Consider the following 27,195-nt stretch of genomic DNA (forward strand, 5'->3'; position numbering starts at 1 on the left):
CGTCCTGCTTCCGGCCACATACCGGGGCTGGATTCTCAGTGGCCCCTGCTCTCCGGCGAAGGCGGGATTTCCGGTCCTGGGGTAGGCGACTTCCGCTTGCCGGGCCGGTTGGCTCTGGGTGGGCTTTTTACCAAGCTGGAAGTGTGTTAATTGTTGGTGGCCATGTTCTTCCCTCGCCTCAACTCCAGATGGGAGAGACTGACTCCTAGAGCGGAGCGAACTTCGAACCACATCCTTCTGGCCTGGGCGGGAGACCCGAGAGTGAAAAAAATAGGAATGAAGAAAAAATAAACCTGTGATGATTTCTCACGCTTTACCTCTCCTGCTCGAGGGTAATTCGGGGGCCGGGGGCGGGAGTGAGGCAGATTGTGGGCTACCAGAGAGCCGAGCTGGGATGAATTGAAAGGAGGCCCAAAGTGTGTGCAATATTTGGTACCTACTTATATTTTGAAATTATTGTTTATCTAAATTTGAATTGAACTGGTCAGCCTGTATATTATCCGACAACGCTTGGTGGAGGAACTGGAAGGGAGGACGGGAAGCTTCGTAGGGTTCCTAAAATATGTCATGCCCTCGTACTTCAGTGTCATTGTATTTGCTGTTCTTTCTGTCAACGTTGCCGTCTCTTCTTCAGTCACTACTTAACCCTTCAAGCTTCGGCTCACGTGTTAACTCCTGAAAGCATATCCTGGCTCTCAGCTCACTTTTTCATCAGGCACTGTGATTTAGATGCCATTCCGCTAAGTGAGGATAGACGGACAGAGGCCAAGGGGCTCTAAGTTCTAGAAAGTCATTGACACAGAAGCCCCTGCTCCTCTCTGCTGTTCAGTGCTTGCTGTCCCGTTGCTTTAAAATTCCGTTTTGGAATCACTATCCCTGTAATATAGCATTTGTCAGTGATAACTGTTTTTTGGTTTCATTTTCCTAGTTTTCTGTCAGGACGCTTTGAGTTCTTTGAGAATAGATTATCTTGTTCTTTTCTGTACCTCAGCGAATATCACATTACCAAACTTATGGCATTCGGTACACGTTGAATTGATTTTCCAGGTTACTCATAGCAGAAGCTCTGGAGTGGCATCTTTGGGGATGCTTCCAACTCCCAGTCCTTTTCTCTTTGAAATATCCTTTATTTCAAGTTCTACCCCGTTTACTCATCCCACTCCAAAACCCTGTTCCCATGAATTTCTCACCAAGGACCCTAACCCGTGATCTCTTGCCCTTCTGTGGGCACTTACTGAACTTACAGTCTGCACTTCGGAATTTCACCATTTATTTTATATTGTATTCATAACCCTTTCAATGAGATTGTAGCGTTTTTGAGGTTAGGGGTTATATCTTATCCTGAATTTTTTTTAATTACTCATAACTTATTATAGTCTTAAGCACACAGTACATGTTCAGTAAATGCTGACTTAATTGACTTTACAGATTGATCTACTTCCTAGGGGAAGTCTTCTATACTAGCATAAGGAAAGTAAATGACTCCATCTAGTCTGAATATGCAGCTTCGAGGACTACCCTCCATTCATCCCTCATACAATTTACATTTATTCTTTGGATAAACTGTCTTAATCTCACATAGCCTGTATTCATATTCTGATATCCCTTTGTCATTATCTGTGCCTTAGTATAAATATATACCTTATATTAATAGTTACTTAAAATTTTTTTTTGGCTGTGCTGGGTCTTCGTTGCTGCGTGAGCTTTTCTCTAATGTGGAGAGCAGCGGCCACTCTCTAGTTGCAATGCGCAGGCTTCTCATTTTGATAGCTTCTCTTGTTGCAGAGCTCAGGCTCTACGGCACATGAACTTCATTCAGTATTTGCGGGATCTTCCCAGATCAGGGATGGAACCCGTGTCCTCTGTGTTGGTAGGCAGATTGTTTACCACTGAGCCACCAGGGAAGTCCCAATAATTACTTTTAACTTTTTTTTTTTTTTCCCTTGCAGTTAAGTTTCTTGCATCATTCAAATGATGATGATGATTTCTAATAGCCAGCTTTGTTGACTACTTATTTGCAGTATGTCCATCATCACACTAAATACTTAACCATGTAAGATAGATAGTCCCACATTCACAAATGAAGAAATCAAGGCTTGAGGTTAAGTAATGTTCCTCAGTCACATAGTCAGCTAGTGGCAGAGCTGGAACTCAGAAGCAGATGGCCCAGAGTATTCTTAACTACTGTATGGCTAACCTGCAAATAGAATGTTAATTATGATATCTAATTTCCCCCTCTCCCTCCCGTCATTGATCTCTTGTTTGAATCTTTCTGATATTTTCTCTCACTGTGATTTATCTCTGATATTCTTTTCCTCTGCTAGTGATAGATAAGTGAGGGCTGGTCCCAGAAGGTAGAGGATATGGGAGGTAGATGTTTGAGGATTAACTTAGTTAATCCTCCAGAGGGAGAAAGGGGTTCCTTTGGTTGGGTTGGTTTAGATAGTGTGGCAGAAAGGCCTCAACCAGTTTGTCCCTATAGAGCTTAACCTAGTAAACGCATAAAACACATCAAATTTGGGAAATTAAGAAAACAGTAAACAACTAATCAAAAGAAACTAAGTTTGGATCAAAGCGAGATGTAGATAGTGTTTGTGGGACTTGAGAAGGGAGTAGATTAGGGAAGGTAATTCTAGGTCAGACAGAAGTATCACGGCACTAAGGACCCCATATTGAGCTTTTTGCATTGGGCGTAGGAGTTGTGTCTTCTCACTTCTCCCTGGAAAAGCTACTTTTTTTCAAATGCTCCACTGTTCATTACCTCTTGAACCATTACTTAAAACCCTTCCTAATTCTCCCTTTCATTGTCTGTCTCTTGTTTCCAGTTTTTTAGAATGAGTGGCTAGGGAGAACACACAGACATGCATACCTCAGCCCTAGCATCAGCAGTGAGGACCTTGGCCTTGGTTGCTGTGCTCTGTGTGCTCTCACTAGCTTTTTAGGTCCACTCTCTGTCTATTCCTCCCTGTTTTTTCAGCATCACACGGTTTCCCTTGCCCCCTGGCTTCTCATTAGAATAGGCCAGTGGCAGACATTAGCAGAACTTTGGGAGTGGCATGAGTTCCTCTACCTAAGGCCAAGGCTCCTGCTGAAATTATAGCCCTGTCCCTTGGCTACAACTCTCCACAGGTTTCAGTGACAGTCCCTTCAGATTTACGACTAGTAAAGACTTCCTTAGAGAAGCGCATGGCAACCCATTCCAGTATTCTTACCTAGAGAATCCCATGGACAGAGAAGCCTGGCGGAGTCCATAGGGTCAAAAAGAGACATGATTGACACGACTTAGCAGGCACACACTTGGTAGGAACAAAGTCTCCCTGCTGTTCCAAGTCCCTGGGTGCTTCACCAGCCCTGAACCTCCCCAAACCTCTGCAGATAATCTCTTCATTAAATCATGTCCAGTTAGCCCTTTGAGAATAAGCATCTGCTTCCTACCGGTGCCTTAATTCAATCCCCTTCTTTTTTTGTCTGGATCTTGCTTATATTTCCTGCTTTGTAATTTCTTTTGAGTCTATCCCTAATTCTTTTTGTGCTCAGCATCCTGCACCTCAGTCCAGACTTCAACAGCTCAATTTGATAACAGTATTGACACTTGTATTACACTAGGATCTGTGGCAGTTACCTTTCCCCTAAGGTTTTGCAAGTCTCTAACTGGTTTAGTGTCTCCTGGTTCTCAATTCTGCAGCCAGATTGTTATTCATAAGCAGTATTTTAATTAGATGCTTTCTTTTCTCAAACATCTTCAATAGCTCCCAAGCCTGTAGAAAAAAATAGTAAACTATTTAACCTGATATTAAATCCTTCCATTATCTTATGTTTTAAACCTATTCACCGAGAAAGCCCTCTATTCTAGGGTGTTTTTTATAATATAATTTTTATTTTATATTGGGGCTTCCCTGGTGGCTCAGAGGTTAAAGCGTCTTCCTACAATGTGGGAGACCTGGTTTCGATCCCTGGGTTGGGAAGATCCCCTGGAGAAGGAAATGGCAACCCACTCCAGTACTCTTGCCTGGAGAATTCCATGGAGGGAGGAGCTTGGTGGGCTACAGTCCATGGGGTCGAAAAGAGTCAGACATGACTGAGTGACTTCACTTTCACTTTCACAGTTAATTTACAATGTTGTGCTAGTTCCAAGTGTACAGCAAAGTGGTTCATTTATACACACACATATATATTTGTTTTCATTCTTTTTCCCTGTAGGTTATTTCAGAATATTGAGTGCAGTTCCTTGTGCTATACAGTAGGTCCTTGTTGATTATATCTTAGGTTTATTAACCATTCCTTAAATATACCTTTTGCTTTTTTAACTGTGATACTTTTTTTCATGCTGTCCTAACAAAGGTTCCTGTTTCTCCTCACTTATTTATATACTACTTGTCTTTCAGTACAAGAACAGACTTGTCTCCCTCTTTTCTTTCCATCCTTTGTTCTCCAGTTCTGAGCATCGCACATGCAGGTGGGCTTCCCAAGTGGCACTAGTGGTAAAGAACCCACCTGCCAGTGCAGGAGATGCAGGAGACATGGGTTCAATCTCTGGGTCAGGAAGATGCCCTGGAAAAGGTATGGCAACCTGGAGAATCCCACGGACAGAGGCGCCTAGAGGGCTACGGTCCATGGGGTCGCACAGAGTTGGACATGACTGAAGCAACTTAGCACGCATGCCCAGCTGTACTGGTGACCCAGCACTGACAAGAATCGCAGTTAAAGTCACATGGCACTTAAAGTCTAGTGGGTGAGGCAGATATTAGTCAGATAATGGACAAGTAGCAAAATTGCAGCTGTGACAAGTGTAATGAAAGTCACAGCTTTTAACAGGGTTTTGTCTACTGAGAGTTAACATGGGAGTTTGCAAGCAGTACGGAGAGTTCCCCAGAAGGAATAGCAGTTATAAAGTCAGAAAAAACTGTATGTACCTTGATGGTATGTATCGTGTCTTGTTTGTCTCTTGAATGGTACACTTCTTGTAAAAGGAACTCAGTTTTTGCTGATTTTTCTTGAATCCTATGTCAGATGTGTTCTAACCACACCTCTTAGATTGATACCATCCCTTGCCTAGTGCCCATCCTTGGGGAATGTTTCCCACAGAGATCTCACTGTTTAGAATATATTGTTAATGGTATATCTGGCCCTAATGTATGCTACTTGTTATTTTGTCTTTTTTTCTTCACAAGTTGGCAAGTTTCTTCAAATGTTATGGGTCTGTATATTTCACATATCTTATATATCTTTCCTGTTTTATGTGTGCATGCATGAAGTCTCTTCAGTTGTATCTGACTCTTTGTGACCCTATGGATCATCGCCCACCCATCATAGCCCTCTGTCCATGGGATTCTCCAGACAAAAATACTGGAGTGGGTTGCCATGCCCTCCTCCAGGGGATCTTCCCGACCCCAGGGCTCAAATCGGAGTCTCTTACATCCCTGCATTGGAGGCGGGTTCTTTACTTCTAGTACCACCTGGGAAGCCCCATGTCCCATGACTCATCCCTAAAACCTAGTGTTTCCCAAATGTTGTAGATAAGTATTTATTGATGATGGTAAGAGACCCAATCTTCTCCCTCTGTCCTTCCTTTTCTAGGGAACAAGAGTCAGTAACCATCGGGGTCTGTTTTTTCAATTCAGGACTGGATATTAACAACCAAGCCTTCTTTAGGCTGTTGATAGATAAGCATAGAAGAGAAACCCACTTCTTTGAGAATTGGGGCAAGAAATACCTAATGATTAAATGAATAGGCATGTAGAGCCTTGAGGACATATAAGGAACTACTCCATGGTAGCGTGGCAGGGAAGTTGTGTTCATGATCGCTGGCTAAAAGGGGCAATGCCTGGATTCCAAAGCAACTTGACTTTCCTGGATTAAGCTGAGATAGTTTTCAGATTTCTCGGTCTTAACTTTTTTGTAATCCTTTTAAAACTGAGTGTAAAAGGTATTTGCTAGAGGATCCTAAAGTTAATGAGGGGAGGTGTGGGAAAGGAGTTGGTGGACTGATGGTAACACTGAAAGAGAAAGACCTGACCATGTTGTCAGTGGCTCTTCCAGCACAGCCCAGTTCCACCCTCCTTTCCCAAAGGAAGGCCAGTGAGTTCAGGCCTTAATAACAGGATTGGTTTTGATTTCTAAAAGAAGCTGGAGCGAAGAACATAGATTCAGCCATTTTATTTAGTAATAGTAACTTGTTCTGAACAGACAAAAATAAAATAAACCAAAAAAAAAAACCCGACATATTTTTCCTAGGTATGTTTGACCTGGTTTAGTCTTTAATGAAGTGAATGGAAAAACCATCCCTAGATATTTCTGCTTTCAATAGAGTTGGCCATGACTGAGCCCGAAGCCCAGGCTAACTTTACAGCAAAGGTAGTGTGTTATGTTATGTTACAGATAAGCTAGGTTACCTAGCAAGGGTAAAGGACCAGGGTGGCAGCCTTGGGAGGGGCAGTGTCCTTGACTAGTAGCAGTAGTATAACTGGCTGCTTTTCTCTGCTCAGGTCTCAGAGAGAAATCCCTGATGGTCTTACTAGCTGAGGCTGGGTTAGGGGGTCAGGCGGGTAATGAGGTAAAGCATAGAGTAGAGATTTCAGAAGCCTCTCCCATCAAAGCTAAAGCACCACGCCCTGCCCCATGCCCAGATGCTGGAATTGGGACTCTTCAGCACAGAAGGTATTCTCTTTGGGCTGCTTGCAGCCACACGGAAAGCTGGGCCTCTGCCTTGAGAATATCTTGGGTCCAGCAGCTCTTTAGTCCTGGCATTTAGATTCTAGGCTTGAGGCTTCCCTTTAGTACCTCTGACACCAAAGTGCTCAGCTTCTCAGTTTAATAGCCGTCACCTCCTGGGGCTGGAGCTGCAGCTGCCCCACCCCATGACAGCAGGGAAATAGAGAGGGGAACAGGACTTTAAGTGCCACAGGGACAGGACACTGGGCGTGCAAGCACACCGGCTTGTAGACCGTCCTAGATTTCCATGGATGGAGTGTCTCCCCTCCTCCTGGTCCTGTCGGCAGCACAGGGTTTATCGGAAGCCTCAGTGGACACCTCTTTATTCTGAAGAGCAAATTCCACCCCTCCCTTTCCCATCATCAAACCTGAAAGCCTTTGCCAGGCTTTGCATGTTGAAATGAGGATCACTGGCTGTAAGTTCTGGGAACCTGGGGAGTCCTACCCCCCAAACGAGAGCAAGCTACCTGCCCCCATGCTGAGCTCTCTGAATACTTTCTTTCTGCACATTCTGTATATTTGGTCCTATGTACATCTATATTACCTCTGTGTGTGTGTGTGTGTGTGTGTATATATATATATATATATTATCTCTGTTTCTCTTTCTTAGATAAACCTTTGATTTATTTATCATAGCTTAATTCCCCGAGCCTCCAGCTACTTCTTGTCTGCTAACCCAAGTAAGACTCAAGGGTTTCATCGATTTCACTAGGTCCCCCCAGTACCACCCTTTCTCATCTTTGCACCCTGAGTATCCTCCCACATGAGTCATGTTGACCATCCTCTGAAATCTCCTCCCTTAAGATCTGTGCCCAGTGCTCTCCTCACAGTCCAAGTCCATGGTTGGTGTGGTCAGGGATCCCATTGCTCACCAGACCTGGCTGCTTCTAAAGCTTGCCTGATAGCCTGAAAGATGATTTCAGCTCAGAAGAGATGGGGGCTGTAGGCTAGAAAACCACTTAGGGTTGAGGGCAAGGGAGTGTTGTTCTCTGATGGGGCTTATAAGCCAGGTTGTATCAAAAGGATGGTATGATTTAAAGTGCAATTTAGAGCAAAGTCAGGGATTGTGCAGGAGAATGAAAAAGGGTCAGTCAGAAAGTGTTCATTTTGTTATCCAAGAATCTGAGGAGTCTGGAGGCTTGGAATAGACAGTGAGGGAATGGGAAAACAGCATTTCTCTCAGGAGGGAAGCAACTGTACAGAAGAAACTAGGTGGAGGACAATTTGAAAATAGATCAGAAGATACACACACAACGCAGTGCTCTTTGCCTGCACAAGTTGAAAGAAATCAGGTGAGTCAAACATTGAAAAAAGTGTAGAGCCCAGAAGGTGACTCTTTGCCTTCTGTCTTCTGTCTCAGATTTTCAAGTTGTTCTGGTTCTTGTTTGCTTGAGAGCTAGGGAGTAATGGTGGGGTTTACAGTAAGTGGAGAATGAAGGGTTAGTTGAGTTCAAGGAGAGATCATATAGGAGGATCTTGGGCAGTTGTAGTAAATGATAACCATGGGTCCACTCTCCAGATTTTGCGGGTTTCTCTGTAAGGCTCATCTTTACACAGATGCAAATATACATTCTGTATAAGTGTGTAGCTTATAACAATTTGTGTGTTTGTGTGTGTGTGTGCGTGTGTGTGTGTGCATTAGTTGCTATAGCCCACCAGGCTCCTCTGTCCATAGGATTCTCCAGGCAGGAATACTGGAGTGGGTTGCCAGTTCTTTCTCTAGATCTTCCTGACCCAGGGATCAAACCTGGGTCTCCCAGATTGCAGGCAGATTTTTTACCATCTAGGCCACCAGGGAAACCCATAACAATTGGCTGGTCTACCTTAAATAATTTGCCACTTGATTCATACATTGACTCTATGCGAATCCATCTGGGGTGGGGGAGAGTGTTCCTTGGTACCTAAATGAGAACAGGGAGCACTCTTGGGATTTGGAGCTTTAGAGAAAGTTCTGGCATCCATACACCCTTCATGACCTCATACCACAGTCCCCATCAGGGAACAAGGAATGGCCTGAGTCTGATCTCGTAAAATATGCCTTTTAACTTGCCTGAAACTGGCTTCATGGCAAAGGAGAGAAGAGAGAAGACTGATATTCATTTTATACTGTCTCGGGAATGGCTGAGGGAGACCATAGTTATTTGATCAGGAGGTGTAATTTCCTCCCCTCCCAGCACTGCCTAACAGAATAGCTGGCACTTTTCAGAAGGGCACTGGGAGGGGTAACAGTGAATAGTGTCTGCCAGCCACAGAGTTCTGCCTCTGCTCAAACCTTAAAGCCACGCCAATTCCCAGAAGCTGTATACAGCAGTCTGGAAATCTGAGAATGTACTCCTCCCATTTGGTGGGTTGGTTTAACTTTCCTGCGACTCTGTGCCCTGTGAGTCTAGTTTTAGTCAAGCATCAGTGTTGAGAGGAAGGCCCTTGCATTTTCCCTCCCTTCCTTCAGAGCTGGGGTTAAGAGGAGAGTGGGCTGGGCAGGAAAGAATCAGGGAAGCCAGGGACAGTGTAATCAGGAACACTATTTCCAGACCTTTCTGTGGGGCCTGGACATTGGACTTTTTCTAGGGGAATGAATTGTGGAGGGTCATCACATTATGGAACACAGGGAAACAGGGCTACCTGGAGGACAGGTTCAAAGTTTTAAACAGTAGCTCTGTGTTAGTCACCCCACAGTGAAGAATTCAATATTCAGGTTGGGTACAGATGTGGTGGTTGTGTCTTTATGCTTTATATTCCCTGGGAGTAGAGGACATGTGTGTAGGAACTGGGTATCCAAAGAGAGAGTCCAGTTTAGAAACTAGAAAGAGGAGAACAGTGGGGACCAAGGTCCTAGGTTAGAGTCGGGAGTTGCCAACAGAAAGTAAACTACACCATGAAAAACCCTGGCTTCTCTCCATAGGTTTTGGTGGAGAAAAATTATTCTGCCGACCTATATTTCTGAGGGCATATATCCCATCAGAGAGAGAGTCTTGCCTTAGGTAACATGGTAAGTGGGAAGATAGAGAGGGAGGGGGCTCCAGCCTCAAAGTACCAGACATTGGTGGTAATGGGAGGTGGGAGGGAGTCTATTCATCCAGCCGCATGGTCCTTCTAATGTGAGTCTCCAAGCATGGCTGAGGCCTTCTAAGCCACTTCAGCCTAATCTTCCCTCTCCTTCCCCCATCCTGGCTTAAGGGAGTTGTGCATCTTGGGGCCAAAGTGGGGTGAGGTGAAGGGAGGAAAATGTGGACTCCAGGTGACCTCGGGGTTAAAGAAGAGGAAGTGGAGAAGGATGCTTCTGGGGCTCCCCAGTAAGCCTGGATAACAAACATCCCTCACCCAGGAGCCACAAGAAGAAGAGAAACCAGAGGGATGGGGAGGTGGGACTCCAAGCCGTCAGACATTGCTGATGCGCACACTAACGGCACTGCCCTCCTTCTCAGCCTGCTCCCTTAGCGACTCCTCCAACTTGAGCTTTTCAGGGTCTCCATAGCGTACAGTGCTGTCACGGAGGCCGCTTGGAGAGGCTACTTTCACCACTTGGTCAAAAAGGCTGAAGTCTGCTATGTATTTGCCACTGGCTGACAGCGAGATGGCGGGTATGAACTCATAGCCCCAAAGGATCTCCTCTGGCAGGTAGGAAGTGCGCACCTGGCAGGTGGCGCTGGTGGATTCCACTGTCCCACTTAGGATCAGCACCAGCTCAAAGTCGCCCTCACCACTGCGGAGGGGGAGGTCTTTCAAGGGACTGGTCTCATCTACCACGTGGTAGAAAGTAAGGGGGAGGATGAGGAAGGGGCTGTCAGAGGCTGTATCCACTTGGAAAGTCACATTGACCTGGTTGAGGCGGATGTTCTCACCCTCCTTGGTCTGGTGGGTCTGAAGCAGTTTGCCTGTCACCTGGCAGCCAATGAGGAGGCTCTTACGCATGTTGGCCACTCGGATCATAAGGCAGGGCTTCCCATTGTGAGCGGCTACGACTGCGTGCTGGCTGAAACGGATGGTCTCCGCCCGCTTCTTGGGCCGGGCAATCTTTGCCAGGAAGGTACCTGTGATGAAGATCTCCAGGATGGTGGTGAGCACCAGCTGGGCAATAAGAAGCACAATGGCCAGTGGGCACTCCTCACTGATGTAGCGGAAGCCATAGCCAATGGTGGTCTGGGACTCAAGGGAGAAGAGGAAGGCCCCGGTGAGTGTGTGCACCTGTACCACACAGGGGGTGTGGTTGGCCGGGGGGCCCAGCTCCAGCAGGTCCCCGTGGGCCACGGCTACCAGATACCACACTACACCAAAGAGGAACCAGGTGCCTGCGAAGGTGGCAGAGAAGAGCAGCAGCTTGTAGCGCCACTGCATGTCAATGAAGGTGGTCCACAGGTCCTTGAGGTAGAGGAAGCGCTTGTCAGCGATGTGCTCCATTCTCACGTTGCTGCGGCCATCTTTAGTGAGGACTCTCCTCCTCCGGATCCCTGGGCCCATTAGGGGCCGGCTTTCCGTCTGAGTGGTCTGGTTGTAATATACCTTGGCAACCGAAGTCATCTGCAGAGAGCAAGACAGCATAATGAGAGTTACTGCAGAAATCCAGCCAACTCCCAGCCACCCCTTCCCAACAAGAAGGAAGAAGTATTCATTTCAGTGCCACTGATCTGTTCTCTTATTAGCAAATGTTTACTGAGCACTTGCAACATGCCAGGCCCTGTAGTGCAAGATGCTGGGAAGTCAAAAATGAATCTGACAGCTGACAGCAACCTAGCTGTCCAAGAATTCACAGCCTAGTGAGAAAGATACTTGGTCAGCAAAGCAAATAATTGCAATATAGTCTGATATTTTTAATTCTTAGGCGGGGCAGAGAAGAAAAAGTAATAATAAGTTCCCAGTTCCTTGAAAGTGGCAGTGGGACTAAAGAGGGCTCTGCTGGTCTCCTTTCACCACAGAACTGGTTCTGTGAAGATCCCTAATTCTGAAATAGGATCCCTCCCTACTGTCTTGAATGACAACAGCAAGAAAGACTATCCTGTTGTTATCCTTCCAGGTCAGTCCCCCTGAACACACATATGCCCTTAATTTCTCCATTCTCTCCCCAACCTCCACTTCAGTGCTCACTGGTGATACTAAGATACTCTTCTAGCTGAGAAGATAGCAGAAACTACCTGTTCTTCCACCCCTCAAGATGTTCTCTAAGCACCCAGCCCATTTCACTATTTATTATTATTGTCATTATCATCTTTTTGCATTATCTAGGTTTGGGTCTGGAGTGGTGTCAGAAACAGCATAGACAGAACTGAGCAAAAGTAAACAAGCGATGGGGTAGGAAAAACATCTAACTGAAGCCTCCTGGCAGCACTGGGCCGTTTTCCTAAGGACTGGGAGAGATGCCAGATTGTAGGTGGCAAAATTGTCTTGACTGAGTGAAGTAGGAGAGTTGGGAGTGTATATTAGCTCGTGACTATGTGTGCTCAAGTTCAGATTCAGGAATGCTGTTTGTCCTGATAGTAGAAAGTGGGACAAGGCTCTGAAATAGGAGACAACTCATTTAATACAAGGTGCTTGGCACCTCTGCCCAAGGAATAACTTGTACTTTTCCAGCAGAGAAAGAATTATAATAAATTGAGCCCTTGGACTTGATATCTGCTGGCCAGGCCTTCTGGGAAGGAGCAGGTGATCTCTGGGGAGTTTGTTTCTTCTTGGAGAACACAGAGAGGCTCATCACATTCTCCATTCTCAGAAGTCTGTCCCATTGCATTTTATCCTTCTGCACACTGCCCCTTAGCCTGTATTTCCATGGCCTTATTGCTAGAAAGCTCTAAATTATCTAGGTCGATTCATATATTCACCCAGTCAGTCAGTTCAGTTGCTCAGTTGTGTCCGACTCTGCGACCCCATGGACTACAGCACAACAGGCTTCCCTGTCCATTACGAACTCCCGGAGATTGCTCAAAGTCGAGTTTGAGTCAGTGATGCCATCCAACCATTTCATCCTCTGTCGTCCCCTTGTCCTCCTACTTTCAATCTTTCCCAGCATCAGAGTCTTTTCCAATGAGTCAGTTCTTTGCGTCAGGTGGCCAAAGTATTGGAGCTTCACCCAAATAGACACAAAATTGGAGATCACCAACAGACAAGAATCCAAGAATATTCAGAGACAACCAACAGCGCATTTTACACTGCCCACTTGGAACTCATCCACATGAGACTCCTCAGCCAGACATGGCTATTTTGGAGAAGGAGACCCTGTAATTCTGAAGTTTGAAAAATTTTTATTTAGGGCCCAAGTAAAGCCCCATTCAGTACTCAGAAGTAGTAATATTAGTAAAAGAAACAATCACCACAAAACTTGCATCTGTGTGCAGTCACAGTTTACATGTTAGCATGCTTCTCATTTGACCCTCAAACTCTTGAAAGAAATGAAACTTCTATAGAAGATTTTGAAGAACAGGGGAATCTAAAACAGGTTCTAGAGAACAGAAGGCATGCTAGAAAGTTGTGGATGAGTGAGCATGATTTTAATTTTCAAAAAGAAAATTTAAATGCATTTCACAAACTACAAAGAGGTAGACCATAGACAAGACTCTAGAATGGAACATTAAGATAGTGAATGCTTGGGCAGGGTTGGGGAAAGGCAGTTATCAGTAGGACCCAGCATGGGGTTACTAAGAACAAGTCAAATGATGTTAACCTAATTTTCTTTGACAAGGTTACTAATTTGGCACATCAGAGAAATGTAATAGAGAAAGTGCAACTAAGCAAGATTTTTTTTTTTTACAAGATCTCTCGTTATGTCCTTGGGGATAGAGACAAATGAACAAAATGCTTCTCTAATTGGGTGGCTTAAAAATAAAAAATCAGTGTTACTGGTGAGTGGATCATGAGAGCCTGAAATAAGCTTTCTAATGATGTACCAGAGAGCTTTATCTTTGGTCTTGCCCTCAGTCAATGTTCTTAACACTAATTTTATTCAAAAATATAGAACACATGGCCATCGATTATGCAAATGACACAGAGTTGGGACAGATCAAAAAGAAGCCAGATGAGTGGGCCAAATATAACAAAAAGGATAAACATAGGATTACATATTTGGGTCCAAAAATTACCTGAGCAAGTTCTGCAATTGGAAAGATGTGATTTCATAAGCAGAACCATGAAAATAAATGTAAGCATTTTAGCAGAAAGTAATCCAATGTGAGTTACTTATGTGTTTTGGCTGCCAAAAAAGCAGTGCAATTGTAAGTTCCTTGAGTTGAACTAAAGTATCTAAGGATTCAGTTGAGTCTGAACCTCTGTTCATCTCACATCTGCAGTATTGAGTCTCAAGGAACAATCAGGACATGAGGGTCTTCAGAACCAAATCATGTGAGAAGTGGTTGAAGGTAATGGAGAAGTTTACTTGGGAGAAGAGGCAGTCTGAGGGATATGAAGGCTATGTGAGAATATTTGGTTTGAATGCACTGCCATGTGAACACAAGTTTGAGCTCCAAGGGGAACAACCAGGACCACTGAGTTTAAACCATCAAGAAAAAGATAAACTGCCAAGGAAAGGATTCCAGATTGATATGAAGAACATTGTAACAAATGTAGAAAGAGCATCTCAAAAGGTAGAGAGTACCCTGTCCCTGGAAGTGTTCAATGCCAGGTAGGATGAGAACTTTACAGAGATTCTACAGAGGAGATTAGAGCTTTGGATGGGAGGTTTAAAGACTGTCTTTAAGTTTCTGACTACATTCATAGAAGATCAAGATGCCTGCCTCCTTCCTGTCTGTATCGCCTCACTTTATACCATGACATCCAGGGATCCTACACTGAAGTCCTAGCTTTGCTTGTGCTGAGGAGAGACCCTGTATAATCTGGGGAAATGGAAGCTCTTGGGGCTCAAGGGATGTCTTGCTTATTGTTCCCAACATAATAGTCTCTAATTATATATCATTTGGGGGCTTCCCTTGTGGCTCAGTTGGTAAAGAATCCGCCTGCAATGAGGGAGACCTGGGTTCGATCTCTACGTTGGGAATATCCCCTGGAGAAGGGAAAGGCTACCCACTCCAGTGTTCTGGCCTAGAGAATTCCATGGACTGTATAGTCCATGGGGCTCCAAAGAGTCAGACACGACTGAGCGACTTTCACTTCACTTCATATATCATTTTACAGTTTGTGAGACATGTAATTTGACCCCCACACCGTGAGGTAAGTAGGAAACGCATCATTAGAAACTAAGGTTCAAAGACGTTTGCTCCAAGTGGATTTGGAGCCAGAACCCAAGTCTTCTGGCTCCAGAACTTTTAAATTATAGCAACTGCTTGCATATATCCCGAGTTCATTCTCACCGTCTCATGTTCTCAGGAGGTGCCTCTGTAGTTTCCTGTATAGAGGAGCACAGCTAATACAGAGAAGATGGGGCGCAGAGCTTCCAGAGGCCAGTGTTAAGGCGACAGATTCTTGGGCAGTGGAGGTTTGGGCTACTGTTAGTGGTGACTGCCGTCTCCAACTGTGGGCCTGCTGTTGCCAGCCTTTGTATCTGCCTCCTCCAGCTGTTACATGCTGCTCCCAGCTATTGCACTACCTCCCACCGCCAGGCAGCTTTGTTCTCCACAGTACTGAGAATCGGAAGCATATGAACAAATCTGCTACACTCCACCCCCAGGGCTGGCTGGGCCCCTGGAGAAGGGGGCAGCGTAGAGTTCTGGAAATGATTTGTTGCTGCCCCACCTGAAACACATAACTGTCTCCTCTAGAGGGTGCTGTTTCCCCAGAACAGTCCCAGCCAGATACCAGGGACAGTAGCTGAAGAATTCTGAAAACAAAAGCAGCCTCTCAGCTGTCAGACACAATCACCTTCTTTCTACACCAAAAATTAAGCTAATAAGTCCCTAAAACAAAAGCCAGTCACACCTACAGTGATGTCCGGCACGTCCCCTTAGCAAACACCTCTCCCTCCTGATTCACACCTGCAGATGGATCTAAGCTTTATTTCTTTATCTAAGAGCTCATGAGTCATTTATTCTCCAGAATGGATTTATCAGAGCCTTTCTTGAGTACCGGACTGCTCTGCAGTATGCACACTCCTCCTGTGATTAAAACTGATTCCTGGCTCCCCATTGCTCTGAGCACAACATTCAAGGCTCTTCGTGATTTGGTCCCTGCTTCCTCCTTGGCTTTGGTCTGGCCACTTTTCTGCTCATATCCTAGACTCTGGCTCCATAAAGCCCCTCACATCTACCTTTACCTCTGGATCTGCTTTTGCTCTGCCCCGCTCCTTGCCCACCAGGATGATGACCTTCAGCTTATCTTTCAAAACTCACTCAAGTGTTAGTTTCCCCCTTGGAAGCCTGCCTGACAGTTAAAGAAACAGTTCATCTCCACCTCCCCGCCTCCAGAAGCAGTTTGTACACATTCCTATTTTCAAACATCATGGTGTTTTGCAACGGTTTGTTTACAATTGTTTGCCATCTGTGAGTTCTGAATTTAAGGCCACAGACTGTGCACATCACCTGTTTCACTAGTACTGAGTGCAGTTTGTTGAGAAAGTCTGAGTAAAAGGATGACTAGAACTCTGATTTGGACAAAGGCCTGAGTCAGGGCTGCAGCCATGGTCTACCTCATAGGGACCCAAGTTTACACGTGCACAGATGTTTACAAATTCTTTTTTCAAAAGGTGGGATAGAGCAAGCCCCAGGCACAGGTCCCAGCTCCCTCTGGATCTGCAGTTCCCTTTCCAAGAGGATGAAGGAGGAGAACAAGCCTATACACAGCTGTGGGCATTGGGGAGGACTCTGCCAAACGGCATGACCAGAAAGGATGCTTCAGCCCCCTCCCTGAGGCAGTGGAGCAGGGGCAGCTTAGAGCTGTGTACCTGTCAGGCTGGGAGTGGGGTGGGCGGGGAAGCAGCCCTGAGCAAAGAGCTTTATCCTCTCTGTGGCAAGAGCAACCCAAATGAAGAAGCTTTGGGATACGAATTCTAAATGCATCCATTTCCGTGTGTGAATGAATTCTCTTTCTTCTACTTCTGCCCCTCTTTGGTTTCCTAAATAGTTAACAGTGCCAGGACTTCCCTGGTGGTCCAGTGGTTAAGACTTCGTGCTCCAATAAAGGGAATCCTCAGAATGGGAGAAAATAATTGCAGATGAAACAACTGACAAAGGATTAATCTCCAAAATATACAAGCAGCTTATGTAGCTCAATACCAGGAAAACAACCCAATCAAAAAAATGGGTGGAAGACCTAAACAGACATTTCTCCAAAGTAGACATACAGATGGCCAACAAACAGGAAATGATGCTCAGCATCACTCATTACTAGAGAAATGCAAATAAAAACTACAATAAGGTATCACCTCACACCAATCAGAATGGCCATCATTTAAAAATCTACAAATGCTGGATAGGATGTGGAGAAAAGGAAAACCCTCTTGCACAGTTGGTGGGAATGTAAATTGATAGATATGGCTGCTATGGAGAACAACATGAGTCCTTAAAAAAAAAAAACTAGGACTAGAACTACCATGTAACCCATAAATCCCTCTACTGGCCATATATCCTGTGAAAATCGTAGCTGAAAGGGGCACATGTATCCCAGTGTTCGTTGCAGCACTTTTTTACAGTAGCTAGGACGTGTAAGCAGCCTAGATGTCCATCAACAGATGAATGAATACAGAAATTGTGGTACATATATGCAACGGACTGTTACTCAGCTTTAAAAAAGTACACATTTGAGTCAGTCCTAATAGGTGGGTGAACCTATAGCCTATTGTACAGACTGAAGTAAGTCAAAGACAAATACTGTATATTAAGCATATATATGGAATCTATACAGATGGTACTGACGAACCTATTTGCAGGGCATCAGTGGAGATGCAGATATAGAGAACAGACTTATGGGCACGGTGTGAGAGAGAGAGGATGAGGCGAATTGAGAGTAGCATGGAAACATACATTACCACATGTAAACTAGATAGCCAGTGAATTGGCTGTGTGACACAGGGAGGTCAACCCAGTGCTCCATGACAACCGAGGAGGGCTGGAGGGGGAGGGAGCTGGCAGGGAGGTCCAAGAGGGAGAGGACGTATGTATACCTGTGGCTGACTCATGTTGATGTATGGCAGAAACCAGCACAATATTGTAAAGCAAATAACTTGCAATAAAAAATTAAAAAAAAAGACTCTGTACTCCCAATGTAAGTGGCACAGGTTTGATCCCTGGTCAGGGAATTAAGATCCTGCATGCATGGTACAGCCAAAAATTTTTTTAAATAGTTAACAGTGCCATAACTTCCAAGTTAACTGCATTGAAAATGTTTCACAACATCTCAAACTCTGCTCCTTCCTCATCCCAATATTCATCAGGTGCCACATGCTGTGGATTTGTTACTATGTCTCTTCCCCCTCATTTCATTGTCTGACTTCAGGTCCTTAATACCTTTTGGCTGAACCATCAACCTCCTACTCATCTCCTGTCTCTATTCTTTCTCTCCCCAAATCCTTCCCACACTGCTACCGGATCACTCTTCCTAAGCTACGCCTCTGATCACGAATCAGTGCACATGCATCCGGTACTTCACATAGCACTTCTACTCTCGTGGCATTCCTATGAGATATTAAGGTTACAATCCTTATTTTATGAATGAGGAAACTGAAGCCAAGGGAGATGATGTGATTGGTAAATCGAGGTCTTTGCTCTCCCAAACTTTCTCCCTCCAAACTCCATTTGTCATTGTACTATAACTATCTCAGATCCTTCCCCAGCTCAATCCCTTCTACTCTTGGTTTAGGTTTTACAGATGATGTGTCCACTAGGTATCAAAGACAGGCCAAACTCAGTCTGGAGCATTCGCAGAGTCTGCTTCTGTACCTTCTTTCCAGCCTTCTTTCCTGCCTCTTCTGTCCTTAGCAAACTTCAGACAAACCAGCAGTCCCCTGCTCCCTATTGCACAAACCCCGGTTTTCCTGCCTTCAAAGGGCTGTTCATGCTCCTGTCTCTTCCTGGACTCCTTTTCTCCTTGTCTTTATATAGCTGAGATATCTTTCAGAGCCCATTTCAAATGATTCCTTTTCCATGAGGACTTCTCTGACCCCCACAGCCTTAAGTAAAGCCTCTGAAAAAAAAAAAATATATATATATATGTGTGTGTGTGTGTGTATTTATATTCCATCTATATCTTCTATTGCGCGTCTACTTGGTATAACATGTATCTTCTACTACAAAGAAGCTTATTGAAATAAGGATTCAGGTATAGCATATTTCGATTAGCCTGACATATGATTAACACAATGTATGACACACAGTAGGTACTCAAGAAGTAGTTTCAGTCAGGTCAGTCGCTCAGTCGTGTCCGACTCTGCGACCCCATGAATCACAGCACACCAGGCCTCCCTGTCCATCACCAACTCCCGGAGTTCACCCAAACTCATGTCCATCGAGTCGGTGATGCCATCCAGCCATCTCATCCTCTGTGGTTCCCTTCTCCTCCTGCCCCCAATCCCTCCCAGCATCAGGGTCTTTTCCAATGAGTCAACTCTTTGCATGAGGTGGCCAAAGTATTAGAGTTTCAGCTTCAGCATCAGTCCCTCCAATGAACACCCAGGACTGATCTCCTTTAGGATGGACTGGTTGGATCTCCTTGCAGTCCAAGGGACTCTCAAGAGTCTTCTCCAACACTACAGTTCAAAAGCATCAATTCTTCAGTGCTCAGCTTTCTTCACAGTCCAACTCTCACATCCATACATGACCACTGGAAAAACCATAGCCTTGACTAGATGGATCTTTGTTGGCAAAATAATGTCTCTGCATTTCAATATGCTATCTAGGTTGGTCATAACTTTCCTTCCAATAGGTTGAGTGTCTTTTAATTTCATGGCTGCAATCACCATCTGCAGTGATTTTGGAGCCCCCCAAAAATAAAGTCTAACACTGTTTCCCCATCTATCTGCCATGAAGTGATGGGACCAGATGCCATGATCTTTGTTTTCTGAATGTTGAGCTTTAAGCCAACTTTTTCACTCTCCTCTTTCACTTTCATCAAGAGGCTTTTGAGTTCCTCTTCACTTTCTGCCATAAGGGTGGTGTCATCTGCATATCTGAGGTTATTGATATTTCTCCTGGCAATCTTGATTCCAGCTTGTGCTTCTTCCAGCCCAGCATTTCTCATGATGTACTCGTGGAGGAGGAAGTTAAATAAGCAGGGTGACAATATACAGCCTTGATGTACTCCTGTTCCTATTTGGAACCAGTCTGTTGTTCCATGCCCAGTTCTAACTGTTGCTTCCTGACCTGCATATAGGTTTCTCAAGAGGCAGGTCAGGTGGTCTGGTATTCCCATCTCTTGAAGAATTTTCCACAGTTTATTGTGATCCACACAGTCAAAGGCTTTGGCATAGTCAATAAAGCAGAAATAGATGTTTTTCTGGAACTCTCTTGCTTTTTCAATGATCCAGTGGATGTTGGCAATTTGATCTCTGGTTCCTCTGCCTTTTCTAAAACCAGCTTGAACATCTGGAAGTTCACAGTTCACATATTGCTGAAGCCTGGCTTGGAGAATTTTGAGCATTACTTTACTAGCGTGTGAGATGAGTGCAATTGTGCGGTAGTTTGAGCATTCTTTGGCATTGCCTTTCTTTGGGATTGGAATGAAAACTGACCTTTTCCAGTCCTGTGGCTACTGCTGAGTTTTCCAAATTTGCTGGCATATTGAGTGCAGCACTTTCACAGCATCATCTTTCAGGATTTGAAATAGCTCAACTGGAATTCCATCACCTCCACTAGCTTTGTGTGTAGTGATGCTTTCTAAAGCCCACTTGACTTCACATTCCAGGATGTCTGGCTCTAGGTGAGTGATAAAACCATCATGTTATCTGGGTCATTAAGATTTTTTTGTACAGTTCTTCTGTGTATTCTTGCCACCTCTTCTTAATATCTTCTGCTTCTGTTAGGTCCATACCATTTCTGTCCTTTATAGAGCCCATCTTTGCATGAAATGTTCCCTTGGTATCTCTAATTTTCTTGAAGAGATCTCTAGTCTTTCCCATTCTATTGTTTTCCTCTATTTCTTTGCATTAATCGCTGAGGAAGGCTTTCTTATGTGTCCTTGCTATTCTTTGGAACTCTGCATTCAGATGCTTCTATCTTTCCTTTTCTCCTTTGCTTTTCGTGTCTCTTCTTTTCACAGCTATTTGTAAGGCCTCCTCAGACAGCCATTTTGCTTTTTTGCATTTCTTTTCCATGGGGATGGTCTTGATCCCTGTTTCCTGTACAATGTCACGAACCTCCATCCATAATTCATCAGGCACTCTATCAGATCAAGTCCCTTAAATCCATTTCTCACTTCCACTGTATAATCATAAGGGATTTGATTTAGGTCATATCTGAATGGTCTAGTGGTTTTCCCCATTTTCTTCAATTTCAGTCTGAATTTGGCAATAAGGAGTTCATGATCTGAGCCACAGTCAGCTCCCAGTCTTGTTTTTCCTGACTGTATAGAGTTTCTCCATCTTTGGCTGCAAAGAATATAATCAATCTGATATCTGTGTTGACCATCTGTGATGGTCCATGTGTAGAGTCTTCTTTATCAAGAAGTAGTTTATGAGTAAATAAATGAGGAGGAGGGTACTCCCAAATCACTCCAGCCACAGGGGCCAATGTAAGCATACTGAGAATCCTTCTCCACGAGGACCAAGGGCATATGGAAGCTCTTGGTCTGGGGACAACAGATAGAACTTCACTCTGGTTCAGGGTCTCTGTCCCTCTGAGGCCTTCTCACTCCCCATTCTTGTTTGTATCTTTTGATTTTTTTCTTATGATGATTTTTCTCTTTCCTGTATCCACTGAAATGCCAATAACTAATTATCAGCACTATTAGATATGCAAACAAACCAAACACCCTCATCTGTAATGATGCACCCCCTGCATAGGCATATTTATGCAAGTCTCAGGTGTGTGTTCGTGCATTTATACAATGAACATTTACTAGGTGCCAGATTCTAAACAGGACACTGAAATTATGGAGGTAAGTTGGATATAGATTCTAGCCTTGAGCGCCTTACAATCAAATAAGGGAGACAACCACAAAGCAGGCAAAATGTGATAAGTGCCACGGGGTGGGGGGAAGATCCATGAAGTCCTGGGGAACTTTGCAAAGGGAAAGGTGACGTCTAGCTCAAGGCAATGGGGCTGGAAAGACAACCAATATGTATTGACGGAGCACCTATTAAGTGCTAGGCACTGGGCTAAGCTGTTGGGGATATTTTAATGTTATCTCCTATAATCGCTATTATCCTCATTTTTTTTTTTTTTAACCAGGAAACATAATCAGTAAGTAACAAGCAAGAGTTGAGGTTTTTCCTCCACACCTGACTGTTTCACCCAGGGGAGATTATGTTAGAGAAATGTGGCACTGGGACTGTGCCTGAAGGCAAGATTTGGACCCTTAGAGACTGGAGTTTGGGGGTGGGGTCAAAGAGAAGGCCCCTCAGGGAAGAGAGCTGTAGGAACAAAAGGTATAGCGTTGAGGTGATCCAGGGCCAGCAGGGGAGAGGAGCCAGTCATTTTGGTAGAAGTGTTGAGAGCACATGAGACTTAATGGGACAAATGGGAAAACAACGATGGGCTCTGATCCCATAACACCCTCCTGCCTTGTGGTCAGCTTCATGGATTTAAAGGTTGGGCTTAGAATGAGGGGCATGAGCCACGTGGCCTGGGTATGGAGCCCAGCGCCTCCCACAGGGATCAGATTCAGGGACTTGGTCCCCTGCCTGTAGTGCACACCCATTCAGAGCAGGGGGGGGTGGGGGTCTTCTCTTCTGACCACAGAGTACTTCCTCTTCCTGGCGGCTGGTTCAGGGAAACAGGAGAGAGAATGAGGGCAACTATCATTTCCTGAATGCCTAGTTTAGACCAGCACATCACATTTCACCTTTGCAGCAACTCAGGAACAGAGTTTTGTTTTGTTTTTTTTTTTTTTTTTTTTTTTTTTTTTTTTTTTTTTGATGTGGACCATTTCTAAAGTCTTTATTGAATTTGTTACAATATTGCTTCTGTTTTATGTCTTGGTTTTTTGGCCACAAGGCATGTGGAATCTAAACTCCCCAACCAGGGATCAAACACGCACCCCCTGTGTTGAAAGGCGAAATCTTAACCACTGGACCGCCCAGGATGTCCCAGGCAGGATTTCCATTCTTCAGTTCCTTATGGAACTTGGGTGCAAGGAGCCCAGGTGACCCAATATATAAGTAGCAGAGCTGAGATTAGTATCTAGTTCTGGCTGCATTACAAAGTTCTCTCCACTATAGCTTCAGGTTAATATTACAGTGACCTTGCCTTTGCTGAGCAGATTTCACACTCAACAACACCTAGAGAAGATGGACACCTAGAGCAGGATGGGGGCTCGCAGGAGCCAGGTGTGCAGAGTGCGCAGCAATCACCCAGGGTGCGTCTGAGGGTTGGTGGTCATGCTCTCTGTTGTGTGACTGCTCCCGTCCTAGTGTTCCTTCTAGGTCTGCATGACAGGTCTTTATCCTCCCCATTCCTTCCCTTGGACTCTGCTCCCCACTCTCTTCTCATCTCTTCTATCATCTGCACTGCCCTGCTCATATTTCATACTGACTGTTTTACCAAAATGTGTCTCCCCTTGTCTATCCTTCTTTTCACCTTCCTCTTTGTCTTTTCACTCCCCCTACATCTGTCTGGCCCATCCCTTCTTCTCCTCCAAGTTTCTTCTGCCTCCTGTCTTGCATCCTGGACATGTGATTTTGGAAGAGGGTGATATAGAGGAATACTGTGTGTGTGTGTGTGTGTGTGAGAGACAGTCACTCAGTCATGTCCCACTCTTTGCCACCCTATGGACTATAGCCCACCAGGCTCTTCTGTCCATGGGATTCTCCAGGCAAGAATACTGGAGTGGTTAGTCATTCCCTTCTCCAGGGGATCTTCCCGACCCAGGGATCAAACCCAAATCTCCTGCATTGCAAGTGGATTCTTTACTGTCTGAGCCACCAGGGAAGCCCGAAGGAATACTGTGCTGTCCATCAAATCACACCTCTGACCTCCAAAATCTGTGTCACTGTATCCCCACCCACATCCCAAAGCCAAGGTGCCTATGTTAGTAGAGGCATTCTAAGCCCCACAACCTCCTGTTCGCCCTGTTTCTTCCCTCCAAAGATGGCTTCTTGATGCAGGGATTTGGAAATGGGGTCAGAAAGGGAGGCAGTTTCTAGGAAGATAGGAAGAGTTCCCACTATCCAATTATTCTAGGTTTGAAGGTACAGGAATACCTGAACCAATCACAGTGGGGTATAGATAAATGAATGGGAGGCTAAAAACAGGAAGTCGTAGTGCTAGCTCACTCTCTGTCCCAACAACAGCCCATCATGCTCGGGTGCTGTGTGCTGGGAGAGCCCTGTGCACAAATAGTAGGGTTGTGAGCATGATCGGACTCAGAGCTGGAAGCGGGGTGGGTCTCCAAGCCCATACACATCTTAGACAGCTGAGTTAGGTGTGTGTCTGAGCCTAGCGTCCTAGAGACAGAGCCAGGATATCAGGAACTCATAGGTAGGCAGTGGGCTGGACTGGGAACAAGAGCTTTTGGTACCTGCCTCAACTCTGCCTCTGACTAACAGTGATCTTGGGTAAGTATTTAAACTTCTTCGGCCATTATTTCCTTAACCGTGGAAAAAAGGGCATCATATTAGCTCCATACTTCTCAAAATAGGGTGCCAAGAGGTGCTCAAAGCCACAGGATTAAATTTAACATACCTTCCTAAGATATCAATTTCACTCAAGGATTCTGAGGGGAAATCTTATTTTACTATTAAACATAGTTAATATTACACAGTTAAGTGTTAGTCACTCAGTCGTGTCCAACTCTTTATGACCCATGGACTGTAGCCTGCCAGCCTCCTCTGTCCATGGGATTCTCCAGGCAAGAATACTGGAGAAGGTCCCTGCTCCAGGGGATTTTCCCAACCCAGGGATCGAACCCAGGTCTCCTGCATTACAGGCAGATTCTTTACTGTCTGAGCCACCAGGGAAGCCCCAATATTTAACAAACGATGTAAAACAGAGTAGAGTGAAAATTTTATGTAATTTAAAAGACAAAACAGATTTCAAGGATATCCAGGGTGTGGGAGCTTATGACCCACCCCTGTATCTTCTGGGATAAAATTCCTTCTGCCTTTTAGAACCTGTTGCTGGGTCAATTTGGGATGCACTGTGCTTGAGAGTTATCAAGATCATGTCCTGCTTTAAAGTCCATGTCTAGCCTGAGCCCCTCCCCGTGCAGATGGGTCCCATCCCTCCCACTGGCTTTGGTGGAGACAGGAGACTACTACTTAGCCTCCTCTCACCAACCATATTATCTCTGTTTTGGATACCAGCTCCAACTTGAATAGCGACCTTGGAGGCCTCCAGGAGGAGATCAGCTGCACAGTGGGGACTGAAAAGAAGCATTTCTACGCTTCCAAGTGTTCTAAATGTGAGCGAGGGGAAGAGAGGAGAAAGGAGACGGTGTCAAGGAAGGCCTAGAAGAAAAGCACTGCGGGGTTATGTAAGCCCTCAACGTTGGGAGAGGAATGGAGCTGGGTTTGGGGTTCTTTTGAAAGTTGATGTCTTTGTTCATTAATCTTCCTCCTGTCCTGCCCCAAAGAAAATAAACAAATAGAAACTGAGCCAGATGCACACAAATCTTGAGGTGGGGAAAAAAGGGCCGTGTGTGTGTCCGGGGCCTGCCTTGCCAGCTGAGTCACTGCAGGCTCTGCCTCCCACCCTCCTGTCTCCTTCCCCTTCCCTCCCATCCTCTAGCCTCAGCCTGACACAAGGCCCTGGCCCAAGGAAGAATAGGCTTTTCTTCCCTTGTGTCAACGTTTGGAAAGTTCTCATAGTCTGATCAAAAGAAAGGATAAAAGCCTTCAAAGCATTTCCTGGGAGCCTATGACCTCCATTTGGCCCTTCTGACCCTCTTGTGCTTTCCGGTCAGAAGAGGGAGGAACACAGAGATGGAGCCCTGTCAGATGTTCTCCTCTGTCCAGACGCCACCCCAGTCAGTGTGGGCTGATTAGGACCACAGCCCCTTCCTCCGCCCCAATTCCCTGGCAGTGACTCCTGTCCCATATGAGAAGGGAACAGCGTTCCTGCAAAGAACTACCGGGGCGGGGGGAGGGGGATGGTTCTTCAGGGACCTCCTTCCCCCAGCTGGAGAGGGAGAGGACTTCCTGGCACGTGCAGCCGGTCACGACTGCCTCTTTGATGCACCTGCCTCCCCTTGCCCCCGGCGTGCGCTCCCTCTGTGAGTCACCACCCGGCCACAGCATCTGCCCCTACCCATTGTGCGGGGCCGCAGGGCTGCACATCCTGGTCCTGTGAGGAGCTTGGCACCATCCAGAGTTCAGCTGAGGACAAAGGATGCACCAGTGCCTCCTCAGCCCCAGCTCCAGCCATCCGGGGAGCCTCCCGGCCTGGCCCCGTCTGGGTCCTCACCTCAGAAGAACGTCTCAGAGATATTAACCCACCCCTCCTCACCTCGACTAAAGAACCAGAAAAATCAGGCGCTAAGACACAGCTGAGGCGCTGAGAAGCAATGGCATTAATATAAATAACATCCGTTGTCGTTGTTATTCTATTGTCATCGGTAAGACCTGAGACAACGAAGAGGTCCCCAAGGACACTGGGGGAGGTTTCAGAGGAGCTGGGCCGGCGATGACCAAGGGCTTGGTTCAAGACTCGTGTTCATGTGTCAGCTGCCCTGACTCTTTAATCAGGCACCACCTGGCCGGGGTTCCTGAGATTCTCCATAGAACCCAACTGATCCCCAATGATACTAGTTGAGAGGATCACCCTAGTCTGGAAGTTAGAAGTATTCTTCCAGACAGAGCCCCGCTGGGAGAGTTCACCCCCACGCCCAGCTGCATTTAGCATAGAGGGTGCTGGCAAGATTACAGATGGCTGGAGGGGAGCAGAAGAGATGAGAGCACTCCGCAAATTCAAGCTTCACCAGGTTACCTGGCCCCGACACCCCGCCCCCCGGTCTGTGCTGAAGCTCACCTTCCCACCACCAGGGGGCAGGGCACCCCAGCCCCAGGAGACTGCCTGTGCCCAGAGCAGCTGGGCTACACCTGCCCTAGCCGCCCTACCTCCACCCCAGCCCCCTCCTTTTACTATTAGGTTAAAGCATACAAAATTACCCATTTTTCAAAATGTCAGCAATCTCAAGTGGTCCAATCTATTAATATTTAATAACAATAAAAACAAGAGCACCAGTCTCCTTCAAACTACCAGGGTCTGCGTTCTGCAAAGCATGTTAGAAGCAATTTCACTTGATCCTCACAGCCAGCTGGGTGGCAGCTAGAGCTCCAAGAAGCTCTCTCCAAGGTCACAGCTCAACTTCCAGTCATCAAATCCAAGGGCATTTTGTCAGCCCTTGACCCCAGCAGTCTCTCTGCATCCTGTGAGACTGATGACCAGTCTGTCTGTTCTGGACACTCTCTCCTTTGACTGTCCTTTGACTCTTAACTGCGATGTGATGGGGATCCACTGATCT

At 45.7% G+C, this 27,195-nt stretch overlaps 1 protein-coding gene and 1 long non-coding RNA gene across 2 annotated transcripts; one reads left to right on the top strand and one right to left on the bottom strand.

The window, feature by feature from the left end:
• Positions 1-35: 35 nt before the first annotated feature.
• LOC138986375 (uncharacterized) lies at positions 36-25,327 on the top strand. The gene is made up of 2 exons (XR_011463212.1): positions 36-332; positions 25,037-25,327. It is a non-coding gene; the product is annotated as an uncharacterized lncRNA (long non-coding RNA).
• Positions 10,090-11,471, bottom strand: KCNJ10 (potassium inwardly rectifying channel subfamily J member 10). Its single transcript, XM_070365875.1, has one exon. The coding sequence runs from the start codon at positions 11,248-11,250 to the stop codon at positions 10,090-10,092; it is 1,161 nt and encodes a 386-aa protein (XP_070221976.1). The 5' UTR covers positions 11,251-11,471.
• Positions 25,328-27,195: the final 1,868 nt, after the last annotated feature.

This window comes from Bos mutus, chromosome 3 (assembly GCF_027580195.1).
Source record: "Bos mutus isolate GX-2022 chromosome 3, NWIPB_WYAK_1.1, whole genome shotgun sequence".
NCBI classification, from domain to species: Eukaryota; Metazoa; Chordata; class Mammalia; order Artiodactyla; family Bovidae; genus Bos; species Bos mutus.